This window comes from Ambystoma mexicanum, chromosome 7p (assembly GCF_040938575.1).
Source record: "Ambystoma mexicanum isolate Mex_15411 chromosome 7p, UKY_AmexF1_1, whole genome shotgun sequence".
NCBI classification, from domain to species: Eukaryota; Metazoa; Chordata; class Amphibia; order Caudata; family Ambystomatidae; genus Ambystoma; species Ambystoma mexicanum.
This window is the reverse complement of record NC_090939.1, coordinates 187,596,625-187,619,756: the sequence shown is the minus strand read 5'-3', so window position 1 is coordinate 187,619,756 and position 23,132 is coordinate 187,596,625. Positions and strand designations below refer to the sequence as shown.

The 23,132-nt window shown below is 50.8% G+C and overlaps 1 protein-coding gene across 1 annotated transcript in view; it reads right to left on the bottom strand.

The window, feature by feature from the left end:
• The window catches only part of LOC138525817 (interferon-induced GTP-binding protein Mx1-like), a 1,137,278-nt gene that overhangs the window by 784,807 nt on the left and 329,339 nt on the right, over nucleotides 1-23,132 (bottom strand). The window contains exon 5 of the mRNA XM_069636045.1: nucleotides 15,727-15,925. Within this exon, the coding sequence (XP_069492146.1) occupies nucleotides 15,727-15,925 (199 nt within the window). The remainder of the gene's footprint in view (nucleotides 1-15,726; nucleotides 15,926-23,132) is intronic.

Here is a 23,132-nt window from a genome sequence, read left to right as displayed (position 1 = left end):
GAAACATACCCCTGCAAAAATAACACAACCCAGTCCGCCTCATCAGAGTCCTGTATGAGTATATCCAGCTCTAAGCAACGAGAAGGGAGACAGGAAGAGGGCCCTGTTAGATAAGATTGGGTGCAGTGCCCTTTGGGTGCACTACAAAAACATTGATTGACCTCCTGGCAATCGGAAACCAACCTTTGGTATAAGTCTGGACTACACAGGTTGGTAGTGTGGTAGAGGGGTCAATGTGGGCAGTAGGGTGGTTACACAGAGATTCACAGTGACAAGTGTCCAAATAAACACAATCAAGGTTTCTTGATTAAACAATTATTAATTTATTTAACCGTCTTTTCGAATAAGCCTTCGGTAACACACAAATACACTCCAAAATACACTCTTAGTTTCTCTAAATCAGCAAGTACCCATTTGGGATTGCACACAGATACTTCCTACACCCTCAGGTGACTTCAAAAGTTAGGACACTGTGGACATTAATACATCACTGATACATTTAGAGCAGTACTAAGATTGGTGTCAAAGAAAATGGTTATTAGAATAAGACAAGAGATCACACAATTATTCAGAACTTAAGCACTTCTTGTAGGTATTTAAACGTCTTGCACAATGTTTTAGAAGTCTTTGTAGAAAAAGTAGAATCAATCTAGGGCCACAAGCTCAAAGGCTTTTGAAGGGTAGAAGATGCAAGCAACTCTACAGAAGCAACCAAGACAAGTCTCAACTAAGAACAAGTAAGGCTACACAACAAGAGGTAAGTACCCTTAGTTTTACAGTACCTTTGGTTAGAAGAAATGGTTCCAGCTGGCTTATGTTCCTGTGCAGCTCTGCAGATCCTGTTGTTCCTGTGCCTCAGTCGTGGGGACAAGAGGGAGGACTTCTGGGGACTCCTGCACTGCAATGGGACGGTCAGCAGCAGCAAAGGGCAAGCTTCAATTTAGCGGCACTTAGCGGTTTCAGCTCCTCGCGTCTCAGCAAATAGGACCACCACGGTTCTCAGCTACCACTCTGGACTTTCCTTGCATCTGGGGTCCAGCACGCTGTTGAGGTGGCTCAGGCTTGGTTCGTCCTGCTTCCTGGGAGTCCGTAGGATCTTCCAGAAGCTCGGGTCACCTTAAAAATGATGCACTCCAATCTGGTGTTCCTTTCCCTGGCACTTCGGTTCCAACAGCAGGAGAAGTGGAAGTACAGCTAGCTCCGAGAGGATGTCCAGACGAGTTCACTTTGGAGTTGATTGGTTCCACCAAATCAAGGGGAGAAGTCGTCCTTGCAGGGCTTCGCTAGTCGAGGCAAATTCAGAGCTTCAGCACAGCAGCAGGGCTTCACCGGTCAAACCAACAGTCCAGGAGTTGCAGTAGGCGTCTCTTCCAAGTTCTTCTGTGGATTCCTTCATCCAGTGGTTGACTCTGGCTTCCAAGCCAAAAAGCCTTGCCTTTTATGCAGGTTTCTCCCATTCATTCCAGCCTGGCTGTCAATCACACAGAAGGGTGGCTGTCCTTGCCGTACAGCCAGCCGGCCAATCACCTTTGGGTGCATTCCTGTAACAAAGGGGATTAAGCACAGGTAGTTTCAGGCACTTCCCTCACTTCCTGCCCCTGCCAGACACCCTAGAGCCAGATGTGGGCTTCACTCGTGAATCCCACTAAAGACAAAGCGAACAAAGGGACCAAACCTGGTCTGTCGCGCAGAGTAAATCTCAAGAAGGACCTTCCCAGCAAGAAATGGCAAAAAAAGCAGACCGGGCCATTTCGACAAAATGGACACCCACGGGTGCCTTACTGTAGCTGCGAATATAGCTAATGGCAAAAATACACAACGGTAGTTAAAAGTAAACCACTGCCACCAGCCATTAATTGTAGGAAGGGTAACATAAAATTGTTACATGAGAAACTAGACAAAGGGGATACTAAGTAACCCCTCCAGCATCCTATTGTAAGATAGTGTGTGCTGGGTCTAGAAAGTTTAACAATGCAAGTAAAGTCAATTTCACTTCACTGGTCTTGGAAACAGTAGTTTATCCAAGAGAAGGTATTTAAACCTTTGGGAAATCTGAAAGACTTCCCTGTGCCACTGCACTGAAGGTGCTGTGTGGCACGATGTAAAAAGATGATGCCTATGGAGTTTGTCTGACTCCATAACCAAAAGAAACACAAAGTCCAAATCACAGAAAAATACATGAGAGAGTGCGAAAAAGGGTCTCACTCTGTCCAGGTTAAAAATTAAAAGTCCTAAAATCCAGCAAAGGTTCTGGGGACAAGAGGGAGGACTTCTGGGGACTCCTGCACTGCAATGGGACGGTCAGCAGAGAGGGATTGGCACATTTCTGAGAATTCTCCCCAACAGGCCCCATACTTGAGGCCATAGCTGCATTGAAGACGTCACTGGAGCATAAAATGGATGCCATTATCGTGGATGTGAATCTCCTCAAACAGGACGTGCGTGCCCTGGCAGACCGGGTGAATACAGCGGAGCAGCAGGTGAAGAACAATACAGCGAGTATCACGACCACCCAATCCCAAATGTCGGATGCGCTAGATCGCATACGCACCCTTGAACGTGGGGTAGAAGATGCAAAAGGGAGGGCCCGACGAAACAATGTGCGCATCATGGGACTGCCATAAGGAGAGGAAGGCAGAGATCCCACGAACTATGTAGAGAACTTACTGCTTCAAGAGGTGGGAGCCGAGGACTTATTCCAAGGCTTTGTGGTAGAAAGAGCACATAGAGCCCTGACCAGAAAGCCCCCACCCAGGTCACCACCAATGCCCATGATCGCCAAAATCCTGAACTTTAAGGATCGGGAGAAGATCCTGACATTCTCCAGAGAAGGAGGGGTGATCACGAGAAACGCCTCCAGAATAGCAATATACCCGGACTACACGGCGATGGTGCAAAAGCAAAGAGCGCAATTCCGATCGACTAAGGAACGACTCAGGACTGCTAATGTGAGATATATGCTACTATACCCCGCTAAACTAAAGCTGCTACACAATGGCAGGTCATATCTCTTCGACACTATGGAAGAGGCCCATGAATGGATGGACCAGCAGGGAATCCCACAATTAATGGCCAGAAATTAGCAAAATAACAGGGGTGCCCCTCAATGAGGCATAGAGCGAGACAACAAAAGAAAAGACATCATAGAGCAAAGACATGGACCAACTGATATATACGCGGGAGCTAAACCATTCCGAGGGCTGCCCGCTGGACGCCACAAATAGGAACCCCACAGAGTGAAACGACTCAAGATGCCAGTTTCAAGGCAACACCCTGCAACGAGCACAACCCCAAGGAGGGGGGTGGCGCGAGGAAAGCGGCGGGCCTGAGCAGGGAGAGGGTGGCTGGGCGTTTGTTAACAGTTAGTTTGTTGTTTGGTTGGTTGAAGGATGGCACAAGAAGGGGAAGACACATCAAACAAGGACAACGAGGAGGCGCAAGTGGCAATGCGGCCGAAGCACATCGGAAGGAGTATTTCCAAGGCACTACCTCAAGACAAAGGAACTCTGTAAAACCCATGCAGTACAACGGCTGCATGGACAACAGTGGAGTGGGACACCACAGAGGGAAATGGATTGTACAAAAAAGAGCCAAAGGGCTAGCAGACAGACACGATAGTGCGTGCAGGCCCATGGGAATAGCCAGGCCACTACAAGTACTGGGAAAATGAGCCCTGAAGATGTCACAATAACAACCTGGAACGTCTGGGGGCTGAACGCCTACGTTAAGAGAATGAGAGTATACGCTTGGCTAAACAGGTTGAAAGCGAAAGTAGCAATGCTACAAGAAACTCACCTGATGGCAGATAAGCAAGCCAAGGTAACCAACAAATGGGGCGGTCAAGTGTACAGCTCAACCTATTCCAACTACGTCAGAGGAGTGCTGACATGGATCGCCCCGGCGTCCCATTTCATCTCATGAGCAGGAACAAGATCAGGAGGGCAGGATGGTCATGGTGCATGGGATGTTGGAAAACATAGAAGTGTGTGTGATAAACACGTATGCTCCAAACCACGATGCAACCATGTTCTTTAAGAAACTAGCACCCAGATTGGCCCCATACAGGGAGGCGTCCTTCATCTGGGCAGGAGACTTTAATTACACACTAAACACGCAGGTGGACAGGTCGGACAATAAATACAAAAAGCCGGCAGTGCCAGCTAAGGCCCTACAGATGATCCTGAACCAGCTGGCGTTGGAAGATGTCTGGAGGGAATTACACATAGAAACCAGAGTGTACACACACTATAGCACCCCACACGGAACATTCACATGCATAGACTACTTATTTACGGGGAGTGAAACTCTGGGGAATTCATGGGTGCACATATCAGAGCACAAACACTATCTGACCACGCCCCGCTAGTGGCAACCTAGCCCTACACATACAGGAAGGCCCCCATACCGACATGGCGACTGAGAGCGGAGGTACTAATGGAAGGAGAGTTTCAGGAGCACCTACAGGATACTATAGATGATTATTTTGTGCATAATACGGATAGTGTGGAGAGTACTGGAACGGTAAGGGACGCCTTCAAAGTGGTGGTCCGGGGAGCAGCGATTGGGAAGACAGGGGGACTCAAAGGGAGTGTTCTGGCAGAACTTGGGGAAATAGAACGCAAAATAGAGTGGGCTGAAACACAGGCGGGCATGACCGGGGAGGAACCGGCGGTGCTCACATCATTGAGGCTACAGTGCATCACTATTTAGGAGAGGCTGGGGAAACTAGATTATGGGAAATATATACAGAAACTACATGCGGAAGGTGATAAACCCAGCAGGCTTTTAGCCTGGCTAACTAAGCAAGAGATAAAGAAAGACCCGATTAACGCAATAAAAGACAAAACAAGGGAGAAGGTGAGGACCCAAGAAGGAATAGAGTATTCTCCCAATTCTATGAGAGGCTGTATTCCCATAACCAAGTGGCAGAAATCTCGGCTATTGCTGATGCTCTGGTGGAAATCGACCTCCCCAAATTAAACGAAGCACAGGTACAGATACTCAAGGCCCCCCTCACAGCAGAGGAATTGGCAGCCGTTATAACTAGTCTCCTGACCGGCAAGTCCACAGGACCCGATGGGCTACCCGGTGAACTGGATAAGAAATACAAACACACCCTGGCACTAAAGTTGCTAGAGACATATCAAGAAGTGTACGAGAGAGGGTAGTTACCAGACAGCACGTGGGAAACTATAATAATATCCATTATAAAACCAGGGAAATCACTGCTAGACTGTGGCTCCTACAGGCTGATTTCCTTGATTAATCAGGACTGTAAAATCCTGACAGTGACTCTTGCTAGCCGACTCAAACGGCTCATACCCATGCTGGTGCACTCGGAGCAAACAGGCTATGTCCCGGACCGTAATACTACGTGGAACCTGCGTAGGCTGCACCACGTATTAGATTAAATGAATCACAGGCGAAGCAAATGCGCAATAGCGTCTTTAGACGCTGTTAAAGCCTTCAATTCCGTGAACTGAAACTGGCTCTTGAGTGCACTCGCCCGCTTTGGGGTAGGGGAGGGATTCCAGTGCTATACAAGGACCCCAGGGCAAGAGTAAAGACGGGCAGACATATCTCGGAGGCCTGTGTACAGGGGCATGAAGCGGGGATGCCCACTGTCCCCGATGCTATATATTTTGGCCTTGGAGCCACTGGAAGAGTACAAGGAAACTGGGATCGAAATAGATGGTGTCATACACCAGGTCTCGCTATACGCAGACAACATGCTTCTATTTGTTGAGAACCTGCGGGTGCACTTACCAGATCTGCTGGAGGCAATAGATGCATTCGCTTAAGTGTCGGGCATCTTCTTTAATAAAGAACAATCTTCCCTGTTCCCCCTACCTGACCCGAGACAGGTCACCTTAGACCAACTACCAGACTTGGGTCTCACATGGGCGCCACATACTTTCCGCTACCTGGGGATGGACATACACCACAATCCCACAGGGACACATATGGCCAATAGGCAAATTGCCCTAGAAAAACAGAAAAATCCATGAAGTTCTGGAAGACACTCCCACTAGGAATGATAGGAAGGGCGGCCCTGTTGAAAATGACCGTACTGCCCCGCATGCCCAGACGCATGCCGCTGGCGCGGTTGTGGAGAGGGCTGCCGATCCTGCGAATCGGTGGGTGTTGTCGAGGAACCCGACGTTCCTGTTGGTGCCTTGGTCCGCTTCAACTGATCCGTCGTGGCAGTACCGGGGATTGTGTTTTAGTGCCATGAATAGTGTGTGCGCCCCTGTCGCTGGGATGTACATTCCCTATAGCAGGACTCACATCGTGCCTAGCGGGGCAGGGGACGGACGTCATGGAGCGCTCGCGCTCGGATGTCAGGTCAATGGCGTCCAAATGGGAGCCTTGATCATCGCTGAAATCTTTATCACATTCGGCTGCAGCAATGGGGGAGGAGCTACCCTCAGCCTGCGACATAGGGTAGGCGGCCCACCGTTTCACACAACACTTCTTTTTTTTTTTTTAAACTTCAATTTTTATTCAGGTTTACAGAAAAAACAGTTTCCCCATGTCCCCCCACCCCGCACCCCCACCACCCCAACTTGTGCCCACCCCCCCTGTGCGGTGCACAAGCCAAGTATGTTGTACAGGAAGACTCGCAGTGTGTTCTCCCTCCAAGTGTGATGTTGCTGATGCCCTTAACACCGTTAGGCCTGATGCCGTCTCGCCCCGGGTGCTGAGCATCCCTGTCCGCTGAAGTACTGCTCTCTGCTTGGATCGCCCCATTGGGACCGAGTTCTCACACCGGAAGGATCAGTGGACCTCCCAACCCCATGATTGTTGTATTCCATACCAGTTTGTGAGGAAAGCGCTGATGTCATTGTTCACCATGGCAGTCAGTTTATCCATTATAAACATGTTTTTAACCTTTTTCATCCACTCTTCCTTGGAGGGTGGCTCCGGGCTTTTCCATTTTTGTGCGAGGGCTACTCTGCCCGCCCGCAGCATTGTCTCCCACATCCTCGGACTTCAACTTCCTCTGGGGGGAGGCCCAACAGCATCGTCAGAGGATTGAGAGGTAAGAGTTCCTCTATCACTTCCGCCATCCAGCCCCTCACCAGCCCCCAGTACACCTGTGCCTTGGGGCAGTGCCACCACATATGGCTCCTGGAGCCTGTTTGCCCACATCCCCTCGGACACAGTGGGGACACCCCCGAGAACATCTTAGACAATTTCACTGGGTCCCTATGCCACCCTTGCAGCACCTTGAAATTGTGTTCCATATCGGCCGTGAAGAGGTTCCCATGGAAGGCGATTTTGAATATTCTCGACCAGGAGTCCTCTGAAATCTCCTCTCCCGCCAGTTCCTCCCAGAACTTGCGGAAGGTTCTCCTTCCCTGGAGGTCGTACGTATTGAGAATTTTATACATGCTGGAAACCGCCCCCTTCCTTGAGGTCGCTGCATCTATGAGCTTTTCAAAGGGAGTTAGCTGTCTACTCAGACTGGAGCCCCATGATTGGTCACATAATATACCCTTCAAACGGAGGTACTCAAAAGATAGACAGGGATCCCTGGCCTAGTGCGTCTCTCAATTCTTCATAGGGCAGGAATTCACCCTCCCTGAACAGCTGTCCCGCCCATTCCAGACCTTTGTCCGACCAGACTTGGGTGGACCTGAACCCTTTGCTACCCAGGTTGAGGGGGTGCCCCCAGATGGAAGACATCGGGGATGGCCATGTAGTGAGGTGCGCCGTCTGAGGACCCTCCTTCCAAATGTCCCAGAGGATGTGGGTGTCCATATCCTCCAGATACGACCAGTACGTCCCCATTCCCTCCTTCATGTGTTCCAGGAGGACTCGTAGCTGAGCAGCCCGAAAGTACAGGCAGAAGTCCGGGAGTCCAAACCCTCCCTCCTCCCTGGGCAGCGTCAGCGTAGTCCTCCTGGTCCTCGGGGTTTTCCCCTGCCATATGAAGTCCCGAGTGGAGTTCTGTAACACCCTGAAAGTCTGCTGTGGGACGCCGGTTGGAAGTGCCGTAAAAAGGTATAGGAGCCGCGGCAGAACATTCATTTTGACCGCCATCATCCTGCCATACCAAGAGAGGACCATCCCTCCCCACCTCCTCAAGTCCGATGTGATCCCTTCTATTATGGGGTCATAGTTCGCAGTGGCCAGTTTAGTTAAATCCCGTGTGAGGAGAACCCCCAGGTATCGGATTTTAGCCTTCCCCATTGCAATCCCGTGGAGTCCATCCAGGGGGTCTAGCCCCGGGTCTCGGAGTCTCATGGGGAGCAGGACCGATTTCGAGGCATTAATCTTCAGGCCCGAGAAGCGGCCAAATTCCGTTATCAGGTCCAGCAGGGGGGGGAGCGAGGAGCTAGGGTCTACCAGGTAGACCAGAATGTCGTCTGCGAACAAGGAGAGTTTAAATTCCACCTCCCCCCTGCTAATCCCCTTAATCCCTGGGTGGGCCCTGATGGCTATAGCCAGGGCTTCTATCGTAAGGACGTATATCAGAGGGGAGAGAGGGCACCCCTGTCTCGTCCCTCGGGAGAGAGGGAAAGCATCGGTCAACTCTCCATTCACTTGGACCCTTGCCGTGGGAGCTCTGTAAAGGGCCGCTACCCAGCTCATAATGTGAGCCCCAAAACCCATCTTCCTCAGGAGGAGATCCATGTATCGCCACTCGACTCTGTCGAACGCCTTCTCTGAGTCCAGAGAGAGGACACTTGCGTTAAGGTCCGACTGTTGCGCAAAGTGGAATAGATCTATGGTCTTGCGTATGTTGTCCGAACCCTGTCTCCCACTGATGAACCCCACCTGGTCCCCATGGACTAGTTTCGGAAGTACTCCCTCTATCCGCCCCCCCACCACCTTTGCCAGTATCTTAACGTCAGTGTTAAGCAGTGATATAGGGCGGTAAGAGGCACATTCTGTGGGGTCCCTCCCCTCCTTGGGTAGTACCGCAATGATGGCCCCCATCATGGAGTCGGGGAGAGCTCCCCCCTCTAGCACCGAGTTGAAGACCCTCACCAAGTATGGGATTAGGGAAGATCGGAATTTTTTATAAAAATAGACAGAGAACCCATCGTCCCCGGGGGAGGTGCCCGCTTTCATCCCACCTATGGCCTTGTCCACCTCATCTTCGGTCACTGACCCTTCCAGCCCCTCGGACATCTCCCTGGATAGAGCTGGGAGCCGAACGGAGCTCAAGAAATTCTCTATCGGGGCGTTTCCCTCGTCGTATTCGGATGAGTACAGGGTCTTATAATATTGGCGAAAGGCCCCTCCGATATGGGAGGACTCGCAACCCAAAGTTCCCTGGGCGTCCCTCACTTCCCTCACCATTCTGCTCCTCTGGACCTCCCTCAACTTCCATGCCAAGATCCTGTCCCCTTTGTCCCCCTTCTCGTAATACTTTTGTTTTACCATCTGAAGACTTCTCTCCGTTTTGTGGATAAGTAAGTCTTTCAGCTGGAGTCTATAGTCTTCCAGAGCGGCCACTCGATCGCGGTCCGGGACCCGGTCTGGGGAACCCCTCGGTTGGAGATGGGCAATTTTTTCCCGCAGGGTCCTCTTCTGGGCCTCCCTCTCCCTTTTTACCCTTGCACCTTTTTGGATGAGGATGCAACGAAGAGTCGCCTTGAAAGCATCCCAGAGCGTGTGCGTGCCTACTTCCCCATTGTCATTTAACTCAAAAAATTCTGTTATGGCGTCCGCGATCTCCTGGGCATGAGCCTCGTTCTTCAGTAGGGCATCATTGCATCTCCAGCGGCCCCTGCGCTCTTTACACCATCCCCCCGATATTGTCACCCTTACCATGTCATGGTCGGACCAGGGTACAGGATCGACCCTATAGCCTGTAACGTGCGGGCGAAGGGTTTCATCCACCAGGATATAGTCTATCCTCGAGAACGAGGCATGGATGGCTGAGTAATACGTAAAAGAGGGGACCCCTGCTCTGGGAGACGGGATTGAGTCCACGAGACCCAACTCCTCATTCACTCTCCGGAAGGTTCGCGCCGTGGGTTCCTCTGCGGGTCTGGGGTCCCACCCTCTTCCTGTCCATGGATGGGTCCAACACCATGTTAAAATCTCCCCCCACCACTAGCGTGCCCCTTACGAATAATATTAGCTTCTCCTTGACCTCTTCCCAGAAACGGGCTTGGCCCTCATTCGGACCATACACTACAGCCAGTGTCAGGGGGGCTCCTTGTAGAGTTCCCCTCACCAGTAGAAAGCGACCCTCGGGGTCCTGCATGGTAGCCTCATTAGTGAAGCGGAGGCCCCTGGCGACCAGGATAGCCACCCCTCTTTTCTTCCCCTTATGGGATGCATATAGGACCTCCCCTATACCTCCCCCTCTCATTTTGGGTTCCTTCCCTCTCGCCCAATGTGTCTCTTGTAAGAACAGCAGGTCCAGCTTCGCCCTCCTGAATTCACGACAAACCAGGGACCTCTTGGTGGGTGTGTTCAAGCCCCGCACGTTCAGGGAGCCCACCCCCAGAGCCGGTTGGCAGTCAGCCATAATCTAAGCCATCAAAGCTGTTGGACACCTGCTTAACAACACTGTTCGTTATTTGCTCCCGAAGTCGCACTGGTCGGACTGGTCGGGCATTATTCGGACATTCCCTCAACTTTTCCCCTAACCCCCTCCCCAACCAACAACCCCCTGGCAACTTCGACCCCCCTCCCCCCTACCCGGCGTCCAGCCATTTAGTTCCGCCACTCCTGGCATTAGGCCGGACCACCAGTCTGCCCTATCCATCCGGGCACGCTGAGCTAAGCTCGTTGTTATGAGCCCCCCCCCCATTTTTCCCCCAACTTCGTCCCCACCTTACTTGCTGTCCTGGGGAAATGCGTGATCAACCGGCCCATCGTTGCGCCGAATCCCCCGTGGACTAGTCGTCCCTGTTCTCAGTCATCTGTCTCGTTGCGCTCCCCCTCCCTCGCAGTCGGAGGGGTGTTAAGCTTCCTATATTTTCTTGAGCCGGTTTTCCTCCTCCTGGACCCGGGACGGTCTGGGGGCCCCTCCCCCAATCTTGCCGGGCCCACCGGGCCTCTTCTGGTGGTGGGCTCAGTCACATAGTCCTGAATGGCCCCTCTTATGTCCTCTTCCGTGGTTAGCGACGTCCGTTGGCCCATGTATTCAAAGGTCAGGGAAAATGGATACCCCCACCTGTAGCGTACTCCTTTGTCTTTTAGTAGTTGTGTCAGGGGGCGGCACATTCTCCGCTTCGCCAGGGTGTAGGCTGAGAGGTCTTGGAATATCGAGATCTCTGCACCGTTGTAGGAAATCACCCCTGCTTTCCTTGCCTCCTCCAGGACCTTAGCCTTGTCCGTATAGTAATGGAATCGCGCAAGGATCGATCGGGGGTTTCCCGCTCTGCCGCCCGCTCTGTGCACGCGGTCGAATGTCAATTCCGTTGTCATTTCTTTGGCAAAGAGGAGGGTGATTATGTCTCGCACCACCCGGATTAAGTCTCTCTCCGTCTCCCCTTCCACTTCCGGAACCCCAAAAAATCTAAGGTTGTTCCTCCTTTCCCTATTTTCGTAGTCGTCCATCTGTCTGGCCCTTTCCTCGTCCCTCTTCTCCAGGGCAGCCAGCCGCATTTCCATTTGCACTTCCTGGATGGCTGAGGTCGACTGGTCGGTCTCCACGCGCAGGAGCCTGTCCTCCATCTTGTCCACCCTGTTGTCCATTTTTTCCAGCTTTTGCGCGATGTCTGACCGCATATCCCGGATCTCCTGGAGTATGGATGCAAATCCCTTATCCATGGCCGTGGCGGAATGCGTTGGAGTTTCCGGGTGGGCCATGGCCCCGTGGATTGTGGGGTTCTCGCTATGTTTCCCAACCCCTTTGTAGCGAAAGGATTGCAAGGCCTCCCGCCAGTTCATACAGGCATTCCACGCACCTGTTTCGTTGTCTACCCCTAACTCGGGGCCAATGGGAATGTCCTCCGGGCCCGATCAGTGGGGGCCGGAATCGGGCCCTCTGGTGGGCCTGGGCGGTTGAGGGGGACCTCCAGGCGGGCACACGCCCCACGAGGGCCAGGTGGGGGCCTCGCACCTGGGTCCGTTCCCTAGCTCTGTCGGCTCCTGGGGGGCTGTTGGCGGGCACACGCCCTGCGAGTTAGTGCAGGGGCCTCCACCTACCGGGGGTGAGTCTCAGGTGGTTCCGTCGGCGTAGCTGCGCTGGACCTCTGGATTCGGGGGGGAGGGGCGGACCGTTGTCAAGAGCCCTCCGGGTCCTCAAGCCCCGTCGCCTTCGTCCGTCTCTCCCTCGGTTCCAGGCCTCGGGGGGACCAGAAGGTACTTCGCTGGGGGAGGGGATTTCCCCGGGCCTCGCTGCGGCTCCGGCCCTGCTGTGCTGCGTTGGCCCTGGGCGGGCGGCTTTTGGGTTTCCGCTTGGCAGCGGGGGCCGCCCGTGTCACGGCGCCTCCCGCACTCCACACCGCGGGGGCCGGCGGAGCACTCGCCCGAGTCCGCTATTGCGGGGGGCCGTCCGCGGCTACCCCGTTCGCACCAGAGCCCGCCCGGGGGCGCAGACACCAGCGTCCTTATCCCGCTCGGGGCCCGTGTCCCCGGTCCTCGCGTCCACCCGCGGGGCGGGCCGAGGGCTTTCCGAGAAGGGCCTGCCAGAGTGATTCCTCAGCCGAGGGAGTCGCCAGGCCCCTCTGGCGTATCCTCGTCTCAGGCCGTGTCCGTTCTCCGGCTCCTCGTGGTCCCCGAAGTCCGCTCTTTCGCGCGGGGGGGGGCCGGCCGCCAATCCCGCTCTGTGTTGCCGCCGGGGGGGCTCAATCCCCGACAACTGGCCTCGTACGGCGGGAGAGCAACGCTCAGGCAGCCATTACCTGCGCGCCCCCTGGTGGCCTCCCACACAACACTTCTTGACAGTCTTAGGACGCAGGAGCTTACAGTACTTATAGGACGCCTCGTTGTGATTTAGGGGAAGACACTTATTGCACCGCAGGTGCTTGTCTTTCCATGGGAATTTTCCCTTACAGGAAGGGCAAAATTGAAAGGGTGTCCTGTCCATAGCTCAGGTATATTAATGCAACGTCAAAACCAAAGGGACAAAGAGAGGGGAGAAGGAAAGACATTCTTGAAAAGAATAGAAACTCCCAGACCCCACTCTCCCTACTGTATAGGCAAGCCAGAAGGCCCGGCCATGCGATCGACAGCGTCGATCGGAGCCCAAGCCATCAAAGCTTGTTTCGCTGTCCTCGGCGGTGGTCAGGAAGTAATCGTCGAGGAGGGGACAAATAATATATAAATGACCGGAGGTCGTAAATATAGTAATTTTGCAATAGGTAAGAGCTCCACATAAGGCGACCAGCTAGCTGGGTTGAAAAAACTATCTGAGGGATCGTGACGTGTGAGGGATTTTGGGTACACTACACGTCACGTTAGGGATAGTGTTACAGGCCCGCCCATGTCGACGTCCCCTTTCGATCCTCGAAAGACAAGATGCAATACTCTGCGATTACCACTAGATGTCAGACTATGTGCACAGCATGTGATTCTAAACAGATTCACAAGCATCAGAAACTACTTTACAAATATACGTTAGGACATACCAGGAACATTCTTTAAACAGCTAAACACAAGGGCACGGGAATTCCTGTGGGAGAGGGGAGGAACAGGATAGCCCTAAACACTTTACAAAGGGACTATGAATTGGGAGGGATCAGATTGCCAGACTTTGAATGCTACTACCTGGCAGGGCAGCTGCAATTTGTGGTTAGATGGCTGGGAGATGACACATCCATAGACTCACTGTTATTCCAGCCTGCGCTATGGCAGTACTATCTAAGAGAAAGATTATGGATAGATAAGTCCCTAACCAGAACCCTCCCAAGCATGGTTAGGCTGGGCCTGGCCTCATGGAAGAAGGCATGGCAGGCCCAAGGGATCTGAGACCCCTGCTCGATGCATATTCCCCTCGCAGGACTGGCCGGCACCCAAACAGAGACCCTTGCGACTTATCAGAGGCATTGGGAAGGCAAGGGAGTAGCTCAGATTGGAGATCTGTGGAAAGAAGGACAATGGGTGGAATTCCGAAACCTTATGGATGATTGCGACATACACAAGGGTCAATTCATAATGTACAACAGCATGGTCCAGACGATCAAAAAGAGATGGCCAGAACTATCCAAAGGCGCAAAACTGAGTGGGCGCTAGATGATTGGTACAATGTGTCAGAAGGGGGACATACAGTCTCCAGGCTCTACAAACAGCTTTTGAAAGGTAACAACACGCAAGAACTGCCGGCTCGAGGGAGATGGGAAGCGGAACTCCAGAAGACCTTCACTGACCAGGAATGGTCCAGATCCCTAAGGTACACAAAGAAAGTCTTTTAGAATGCGAGATTTAGACAAGCACAGCTTTATCTCACGCACAGAGCATACCTTACCCCCAACAGAATGTCCACCATTGGAGGCATGGAAAACCGAAACTGCCCACGGTGCGCAATGGAAAATGCAGACATGATACACATGTTCTAGGCCGGCCAGTGATAACAAAATTCTGGGAGGACATTAAGGCAAAAGCGGCATAGGGTGGAATCCACTTGCAAGCGTAGACTCCGGAGTCTTACCTGTTGGGCCTGGTTCCAAGATGCGGGAAACAGAAGACACATCATTCTAAAATGAAAGACTTAATGAGCATTCTGGCAAAGCGTTGCATAGCAATGGCGTGGAAATCCAGTTTGGGCCCGAACATAGAGGCATGGTGGACCGATTTGAAGAAATGGACACTATCTGAAATTACAGTATGGACCAGAGCACTGCAAAGAGGGGAAGGTGAAAGTGGAAATAAGATACTTGCATGGAACTCACTGATACAGGAACTGTTTGAAAATAGAGACGCAAATGATACAGAGGACCTAAGTGGGTTAGAAAACGTTGACGAGAACCCAGTTGCAACTGAACAACACCCTCATTAGGAGGCAATCTTGCAGATAGGGGCCTAAACCAGGTATCGGATGACTCTGAGAGGACAAATTATAGTTGTGCTGATTCACCAGTGATCCGTGCCAGAACGGCCATGGAAGGGTGCCAGGATAGTGGATAATGACGTGCCGCACCCCAATGCGAAGTGCAAGACTGTGTGTGGTGATATTTGTTATTGGTTATTATGGTTACCAGTCATTTGATCGAAAAAAAAAGGTTGACAGGACAAATGGTCGACACCATTTGGTCGAAAGACAAATGGTGGAATTTTGTTGTTTTTTTGTATTTTCACTTTTTTTTTGGGGGGGGGTCCCCACCCCCAACCCCCTTTTTTTCTAAAAAACCCTTTTTTCCCTAAACGAAAACCTAAAAAATATATATATAAATAAAAAAAAATTCGACCATTTGGCTTTCGACCAAATTCCGTCGACCATTTGTCTTTCGACCAAATGACTGGACAGCGGTTATTATATGTTGTATAACAATAAAGAGTTTTAAAAATTAATAAAATAAATAAATAAATAAAAGAAAAACAGATGGATTGTAACTGAGATGGTAGGATTTATGACATTGATGTAGGGGGTGTGGGCAGGGAAAAAAATGTATTAGAAATGATTACTGGTGGAAAAGGCACCTCCACTGCAAAAGTAAAGACTGGGAGGAGGAAAAGAGACCTAAGGATAATGAAGTTCACCTAATGGTTAAAAGTAATCTACACAATATTCCAGTTATAGAAAGAAACCAATGTAGGAAAAATAACAATACACATGTAAAAAAAGAAAAATTCAAAAAAACATTTGCTGATTACCTAAAAAAGTCATGCTCCTCAAAAAATTTCTTCTCTTTCTCTATTGCTTCACTCAGAGAAAGTTTATCCTGTAGTTCCTGTTGACCACGGCACTTGACTATCATGTATCCTTTTTTCAGTGAAATTGTGATATTTTTTACGATGTCAACAACGTCCTTTTCTGTGCCTTTGTCAACTAAATCAGGTTTAGTCAGAATCCCTGGGAATAGAAAAGCAGCTCATTACACAAAGGTCTAATAACATCATTATTACATGTATTTATACATGTATTTATTGTGCATTTGTGAGGCGCTTATAAATCAAGTACATTGTGGTTCAAAGCACCTACAGGGCAATAGAGGGGGGAACATGGGAATGAAAGGCAGATATAACAATGAGAGAGGCGGTCCTACTAGGCGCTGTGAGCACTCAGAGCGTGCAAGTGCAGAGAGAGAGAGGGGTGAGGTAGGGGGAGGGGTAAGTGCTAGGAGTAACAAGGAAGGAAGTGTTGGGGAGTAAGTTGCAAACTGTTAAGTGACTGTCAATAAATAAGTGCAGGCCTGTGATAGCACAGGCCAGTGGGCACCTAAGGCAAGTGCTGGGAGTGGGGGGAGACTGAAGGTGATTGGGGTGGGAGGCCAAGACCTAGGTGGACACATAAAGGCCCAGGTCACCAATCTCAGCAAATATGGGGTTAAGCAAAGGAGGCGGGGGGGGGGGGTGAAAAGGAAAGTCTTGAGGAGCTTCCGTAATTTGAGGAGATCCGCCTCAAGATGATGAGGAAGGGGGAGGCTGTTCCATAGGAGGGAGCCAGCCGAGGAAAGAGATTGTCCACCAGCTCGCCGTTTAGTAAATTGCTTGACACGCAGAGAGTTGGTGCCGGAGGAACGTAAAGATCTGGAGGGAGTGTATTTAGTGAGAGCCAGTTGTAGGTAGTGTGGTCCCCGGCCTCAGACAGCCTTATGGATGATGCAAAGGGATTTGAATTTGATCCTTGCAGCAACAGGGAGCCAGTGGAGAGTTTTTAGGGCTGGAGAGATGCAGTCTCTGGATTTGAGGCCAAGGATATGTCTTGCAGCCCTATTCTGGATTAGCTGGAGGGGACATAGAGAGGAAAAGGGCAGATTAAGGAAGAGGCTATTGCAGTAGTCGAGCATAGAGAGTTCCAGAGCTCTAGAGACATTGAGCTTCTGGGGAAAAGTGAGGAAAGGAATGATTCCTTTGAGTAGGTAGAGTTGAAAGTGGGCCTTCTTGGCAAGGTCCTGGATGTGAGGGAGGTAGGAAAGAGAAGTCAAAGATGTCTCCAAGGTTTTTGGCTTCAGATGAAGGAGAAGGGGGAGAATCCATAGAGGGTAGCTAGAGTGAGGGGAAGAAAGAGAGCAGGAGTTCCAATGGGAAGGATCTCAGTCTTGCTGGCATTGAGGCAGAGATCACTGGAGGCACACCAGGACTGGATGGTAGATAGGCTGTCAGGAATGATCGAGGAGGTAAAGAGAGGATTGGAGGGAAGTTTGAATAAGAGTTTGTCATCTGCATAGCACTAGAAGCAAGGGGAGTAGGTGGAAATTAGGTGTGCAAGCGGGGCAAGTAAGATGTTAAAGAGACAGGGAGAAAGGTTGGAGCTCTGGGAGACACCACAGGTGGAGATAGAGGTGAGAGAGGAGAAAGAGCCCAGGATAACCTGCAATGGGACGGTCATTGAGGAAGGAGGTCAGCCAGTCCAGTGCCCGCTCCAAGATACCTAGGGTATTGCGGAGCTGCTTTGTGGAGCTGTTTTGTGAGGATGGAGTGGTTGACCGTGTCAAATGCAGAAGAGAGACCAAGTAGAATGAGAATGAGAATGGCAGGAGAGTTAGAAACAAGAGATGCGAGCAGTTCTTCACTGGTGAGCAGTTGCGTGCTTCTGGATGCTCGGAATGCAGATTGATGGTCGTGTAGGCAACCAACAAGCTCAGTATGCTGGGTCAGTCGGGGTAAGACCAGCTTCTCCAAGAGTTTCCCAAGGAAGGGATTGATGGAGATGGGGCGGTAGGTAGCCGGACAAGACGGGTCTGCAGAAGGTTTTTTCAGGAGGGGGAGCAGAAGAGAGTGCTTGAGGGAAGAGGGGAAAGACCTAGTAGCAAAAGAGTGATTGCAGAAATCGGCAAGTGCAGGGGCAAGAGAGGCAATATTGTCCTTAATAGTTCTGGAAGAACAGGGGGAGACCTGTTTGGAGGAGACCTTTATAGAGTAGACAACTCTAGTGACCTTGTTGGATGATGGAGGAGAGAAAGGCATAGGGGGGATGGGACGCCGTAGGTGACAGGAGGGCAGGGGAAGGGGAGGGGGCAAGAGAAGCGAGGGTGCTCAGGATGTCCTGAGCTTTTGCAGTGAAGTGTGTGGCCAGTGCATTGCAGAGGGCCTGGCAGGGAAGAGGTGAGATGGAGACTGAGGAAGGGTTGGCTAGTTCCTTGCAGATTTTAAAGAGTTCAGCTGTGTTGTTGGATGCACCAGAGCACGAGTCTGGATGTTGTTAGGTAAGAATTGATGTAGTCACACTGTGAGAGACTACGCAACTCTTACCTGCTTGGTATTAGGTAACCCACCATTTCGTATAGGTCTGTACTACACAAGTTGGTAGTGTGACTGAGCAGCTAGGCGTATCTGGAGAGGGGTAAATGTGAGCTGTAGAGCTGTACAAGTGAAATCCATAAATACAAGTAGCCAATAACACGTACACTCAAGGTTTCTGTTAGAAATAGTTATTTGTATAATTAACTTCAATTTTCAAATAAGCGTTCTTTAAAAAGGCAATTCATGTAACAATGTAAATAGAATTTTAAATTACTTATCAGAATCAGAACAAGTTAGTGGATAACCTTTGGATATGCTTCTTCCACAATTCCTACACCTTGAGGTGACTTCATTCACAAGGACAGTAATGGCATTTATATATCACACTAGTTACTTTGCAGATTCTGAGGTTGCAGAAAGGAAAGGTTTAAGGAAGGAAAAGGTTAAACAGGTTCTCAGTAAATGTGAGGACAACTAAATCGTCCAGTGAAATCTAGACCAGCCTTTCCCAGCAGTAACAGTTCACGACAAGCTACCCCCTATGAGGGACAAACAATATAAAAGTAAATGAACTAGAAAGTATTCAGGGAGCCAGGACAGCCAAAGTCAATTGGAGTACAGTCTATGGAGCTAAGGCACTTCTTAGATCAGAAACAGTCTTGCACAAAGTAAGAGAGTTTGTAGAAAATCACTTGTAGGCTCACAAGCTGTTAAGTCTGTGAAAAGGGGGTTGGAATCAACTCTAAAGGTAAGCCACTGCAATTCCCAACTGAGAAAAGCACAGCTAAAAGACAATGAGGTAGGCACCCCAAGCCTAAACAGTACCTCTGTTTTGAAGAAGAGTGGTCCATCTGGATTCAGTCTTGCTACAGCGGTGCAGACCTCGTGTTCATGAGCGTCAGTCGTGGGGACAAGAGGGAGGACATCTAGAGGGCTCTGGCGGCGGTACTTCGGAGGTCGCCAGGAGCTACGGGCTCTTTTCAGTTCAGCGGCACTTCACGGTTTCAGCGCTTAGTAAACAGCACTGTCATGGATCTCGGATACCGGATGGGCTTCCTTCACTCCTTGGGTTCTGAACTCTGGTGAGGGGATTCGAGATCTGGTCGTCCTGCTTCTAGAGGATCCTCCAGAGTCTCCTGGAGCTTCTAGCCGGATTTCAAACGTTGCACTCGACTACGGATTATTCAACCCCTGGCACTCAGTTTCAACCCCTGGCACTCAGTTCTTGCAGCAGCGTAGAAGTACAGCCATTAAGGGAAGATGGTCCAGCAGAGTTCGTCTCTGGGTTCGTTGGTCCCACTAACCCAGGGGGAGAAGTTGTTCCGTCCGAAGCTTCTCTGTCGAATTGAAAACAGAGTTTCAGCATAGCAGCAGGGTTTCACCGGGCAATTTCAAAGGTCAAGAGGATGCAGCAAGCTTCGTTCACGGTTTCTTTGTGGGGTCTTTCTCCCAGTGGTCGACTCTAACTCTAGTTCCAAAACCCTCGCCTTTTAAGCAGGTTTCTCCCATTCATACACAGCCTAGGCTGTCAATCACACAGCAGGGTGGCTGTCTTGAAAGGACAGTCAGCCAGCCAATCAGGACTGGTTGCATTCAGGCATTCCTGGAGACAAAGGACAGGGGAGTTTCGGGAACCTCCCTCACATCCTGCCCTTCCAGACTCAGTGGAGCCAGAGGCAGGACAAACAAAGGGCTCAAATATGCTCGACGCACAGAGTAAAACCCAAGAAAGACCTCACAAACAGAAAATGGTGAAAATAAGAAGACAGAGTCCATTTTGGCAAAATGGCTCCCCATGGGTGCTGCACTGCAGCTGAAGGTTCAGCCTGCGGTAGAAAAGCACAATGGTAGGAAAAAGTAAACCACTGCCACCAGCTGTCATGATTCCTGCCCCTCATGTCCCCAGCCCTCCAAGATGTCAGGCTGGAGCCAGGTTACGATCACCTACATGGCCCTCAAGGGCCTCTCCATCCCTCCAAAGACCCACTTGGAGTCAGACTTGGCGCTTGTGGCACCAGACTCACTCACTCCCATAGGATAACATTGGGGATTGGACTTGTAGTGCATTGATGGGGACAAGATGGATGCCCCCATATATTTCGGTTCCCAGAACTGCATGTGCGGTCTAGTCTTTTGGGTGTGGTTCAGCCCAGAGACACCTGGGATACCCAGAGACTATTTAAGCCACACACAGGCAGAGAAACATGCTTTGCGTTTTCTGCACCTGCAGCGTGACACTCACCATGTTCGGATCGGTCTCCAGAAGGCCTGCATCTTTCTTTTGCGCTCAGCTCTTGCAAGAACAAGAACACCGTTAGGAACAGCCTTACCTTGCAGCGTTTCTGCCCATCATTCATCGCTTATTCTGTTCTGCAGGCATCTTCGGCGGTGTCATTCCCATCCCAGCACGCCGCTTCCTAAGGAAAAGGGAAAAGAACAGAAAAAAGGCATTAGTAATCATTCTGCAAATCTTCGCTTATTTTTAAATACTGTACAAGCTTCAAACGCTTACCTGAATCCCAGCCGCTCTGGGGGAACTCTGTCTCCGGAACTTCTCATCCATCTGCAAGAGGAAAAAGACATTCCAGGTTAGCGTGGAAACATCTAGAGGCGCCGCATACCGTGCTTACCCACCGCATTTGTTCTTCATAACCGGCATCCACACTGAAAACGTTGCGGCACCTAAAAGACACAGAAAAAGAACCCAGTTCAATGCAAATACAAAAGGGGTGCATCGCGCATTGCGCTCTCACTCACCTTCAGCGCTACTCATCTCAGCAGCATGCCGCCATCCCCAGACGCTGCCATCATCTAAGGAAGGAAAGGAACAAAGTTAGAGAACTGTTCAAAAGACTCATTATACTTACCTGTCGGACTCTTGCCAGTGAAGTAACTAGGCAGCAACGAGTCTGCATCAATCAACGCGCCCCTGCGCTGAAAGCAGGATGGAGAGCACACTATCCAAGAAAACAAGGCCCAGTCTCTAGTCGAATAGCCTCCAGAGAAGGGTTTGAGGTTGTAAGAGGTCAGAACAGGCCGAGTGACGTCCCTGTGGATACCAGGTGAGCATTACAGAACGCAAAGCCTCACATCAAAATCCACCTGGGCGTCATGGAAACATCAGAAACCGACCAGTTAGGCCACATGTTGGGGCAGCTACGTTCCGAAGTAAATGCAGCCAGGCAGGAGACCAACACCCTGAGGAGAGAGCTAATAGTAGCCAAAGAACCAACTGATGATTTAAGCCGGCAACTTCTCCAGTCACAAGCAGGGCATGCACCATTGCCGGGAAGCGTGCCCTCGATGCCAGCGCCATCAGCCAATCCCGTTCAGATAACCCTTCCTGGGGCAGTTCCTTTGGCCCCGCCCGAACGATTTACGGGGGATCCCAAGAGGTTTGCAACATTCATGAACCAGTGCCGCCTGCACTTCCTTTGTAGGCCAGGGGCCTTTACGAATGACCAATTACGGGTCGCTTTTGTGCTATCCTACCTGAGTGGTAGCGCCGCGGACTGGTCTGTACCCTTTGTGGCCCAAGACGATCCTTTGCTGCATGACTTCAGGGGCTTTCAGCAGGAGATGGAAAAGCTGTTCGCCCGTCGTACTCATGGGCAAGCATTAGACAACGAACTTCTGTCCCTACGCCAAGGGAATCAAGACCTATTAACATACATAGCCACGTTCAATAGACTCGTAGTTGAAGTAGAATGGCCAGTGGAGAAGAGAACCACGTTATTTCATCGGGGGTTGCGGGAGGAGCTCAAGGATGTTCTCGCCCAAGCAGTGAACCCCCCGAAAGACTGCTCAGAATTCATTGACCTTGTTGTTCAACTGGATCATAGGTTGCAGGACCGAAGAGCAGATCGAACCAGACCGGACCCTCACCCTATGTATGTGCGTACACAGAACAATAACTATGGAAGGTTCCTGAGAACCAATGCAAATCAGGGGGGTCAGATCCCCCTTGACTAAAGCGGAAAGGGATAAAAGGAGACAGCAGCAGTTATGTCTGTACTGTGGAAGGTCAGGTCATTTCCTTAAAGAGTGCCCTGTGAAACCACTGAGGAGGACGGTAGGGTCCACGGACAAGGAAGATACCATCAAGGAATCATAAAACTCTCCAGCCCGGCAAGTGTAGGGGTCCACTTATCGAGCTAAGAAAGTGAACTACAGACCTCGCATTTTGCACGATCTGTGGTCTTGATCAATCACCAACAACCATCTCGAATGCACGCAGTAAGAGCGTATATAGACAGTGGAGCCGTTGGGAATTACATTGACCAGGATCTTGCAGCAAAGATGGGGCTTCCGTTACGCCCTAAATCAACCACTGACACTGTTACCACTGTCGACGGCACGGAAATAGCTTCTGGTCCAGTATCCCAATGCACTGCCAGGATGGACATCAAGAATCTATCGTTTTTGACCTCATTAAGGCACCACAGTTCCGGTTGATTTTGGGAATGCTGTGGTTGGTAGCTCACAATCCTCGAATCGATTGGCGAGAAAAAGAATTGGCCTTTCCCGAGACTTGCGCCCACACGTTATCGCCAAGATAAACAACCAATAGACACCAGAACCTCCACGCTTGCGACTGTGGCAATCGGCACCCTATCAAGTGAATACCAGGACTTTCAAGATGTCTTTCAGAAAGAACAGGCTAATACCCTGCCACCGCATAGACCATACGATTGCTAAATCGACCTGATAGCCGGTGCACAAATCCCTTTTGGGCGGATTTACGCACTTACGGAACCAGAAAACCAGCATCTGAAGGCCTATCTTAACCAATACCTGGCCAACGGGTTCATCCGTCCCTCGAAGTCTCCAGCAGCCAGTCCTCTATTCTTCATACAGAAAAAGGAGGGGGACTT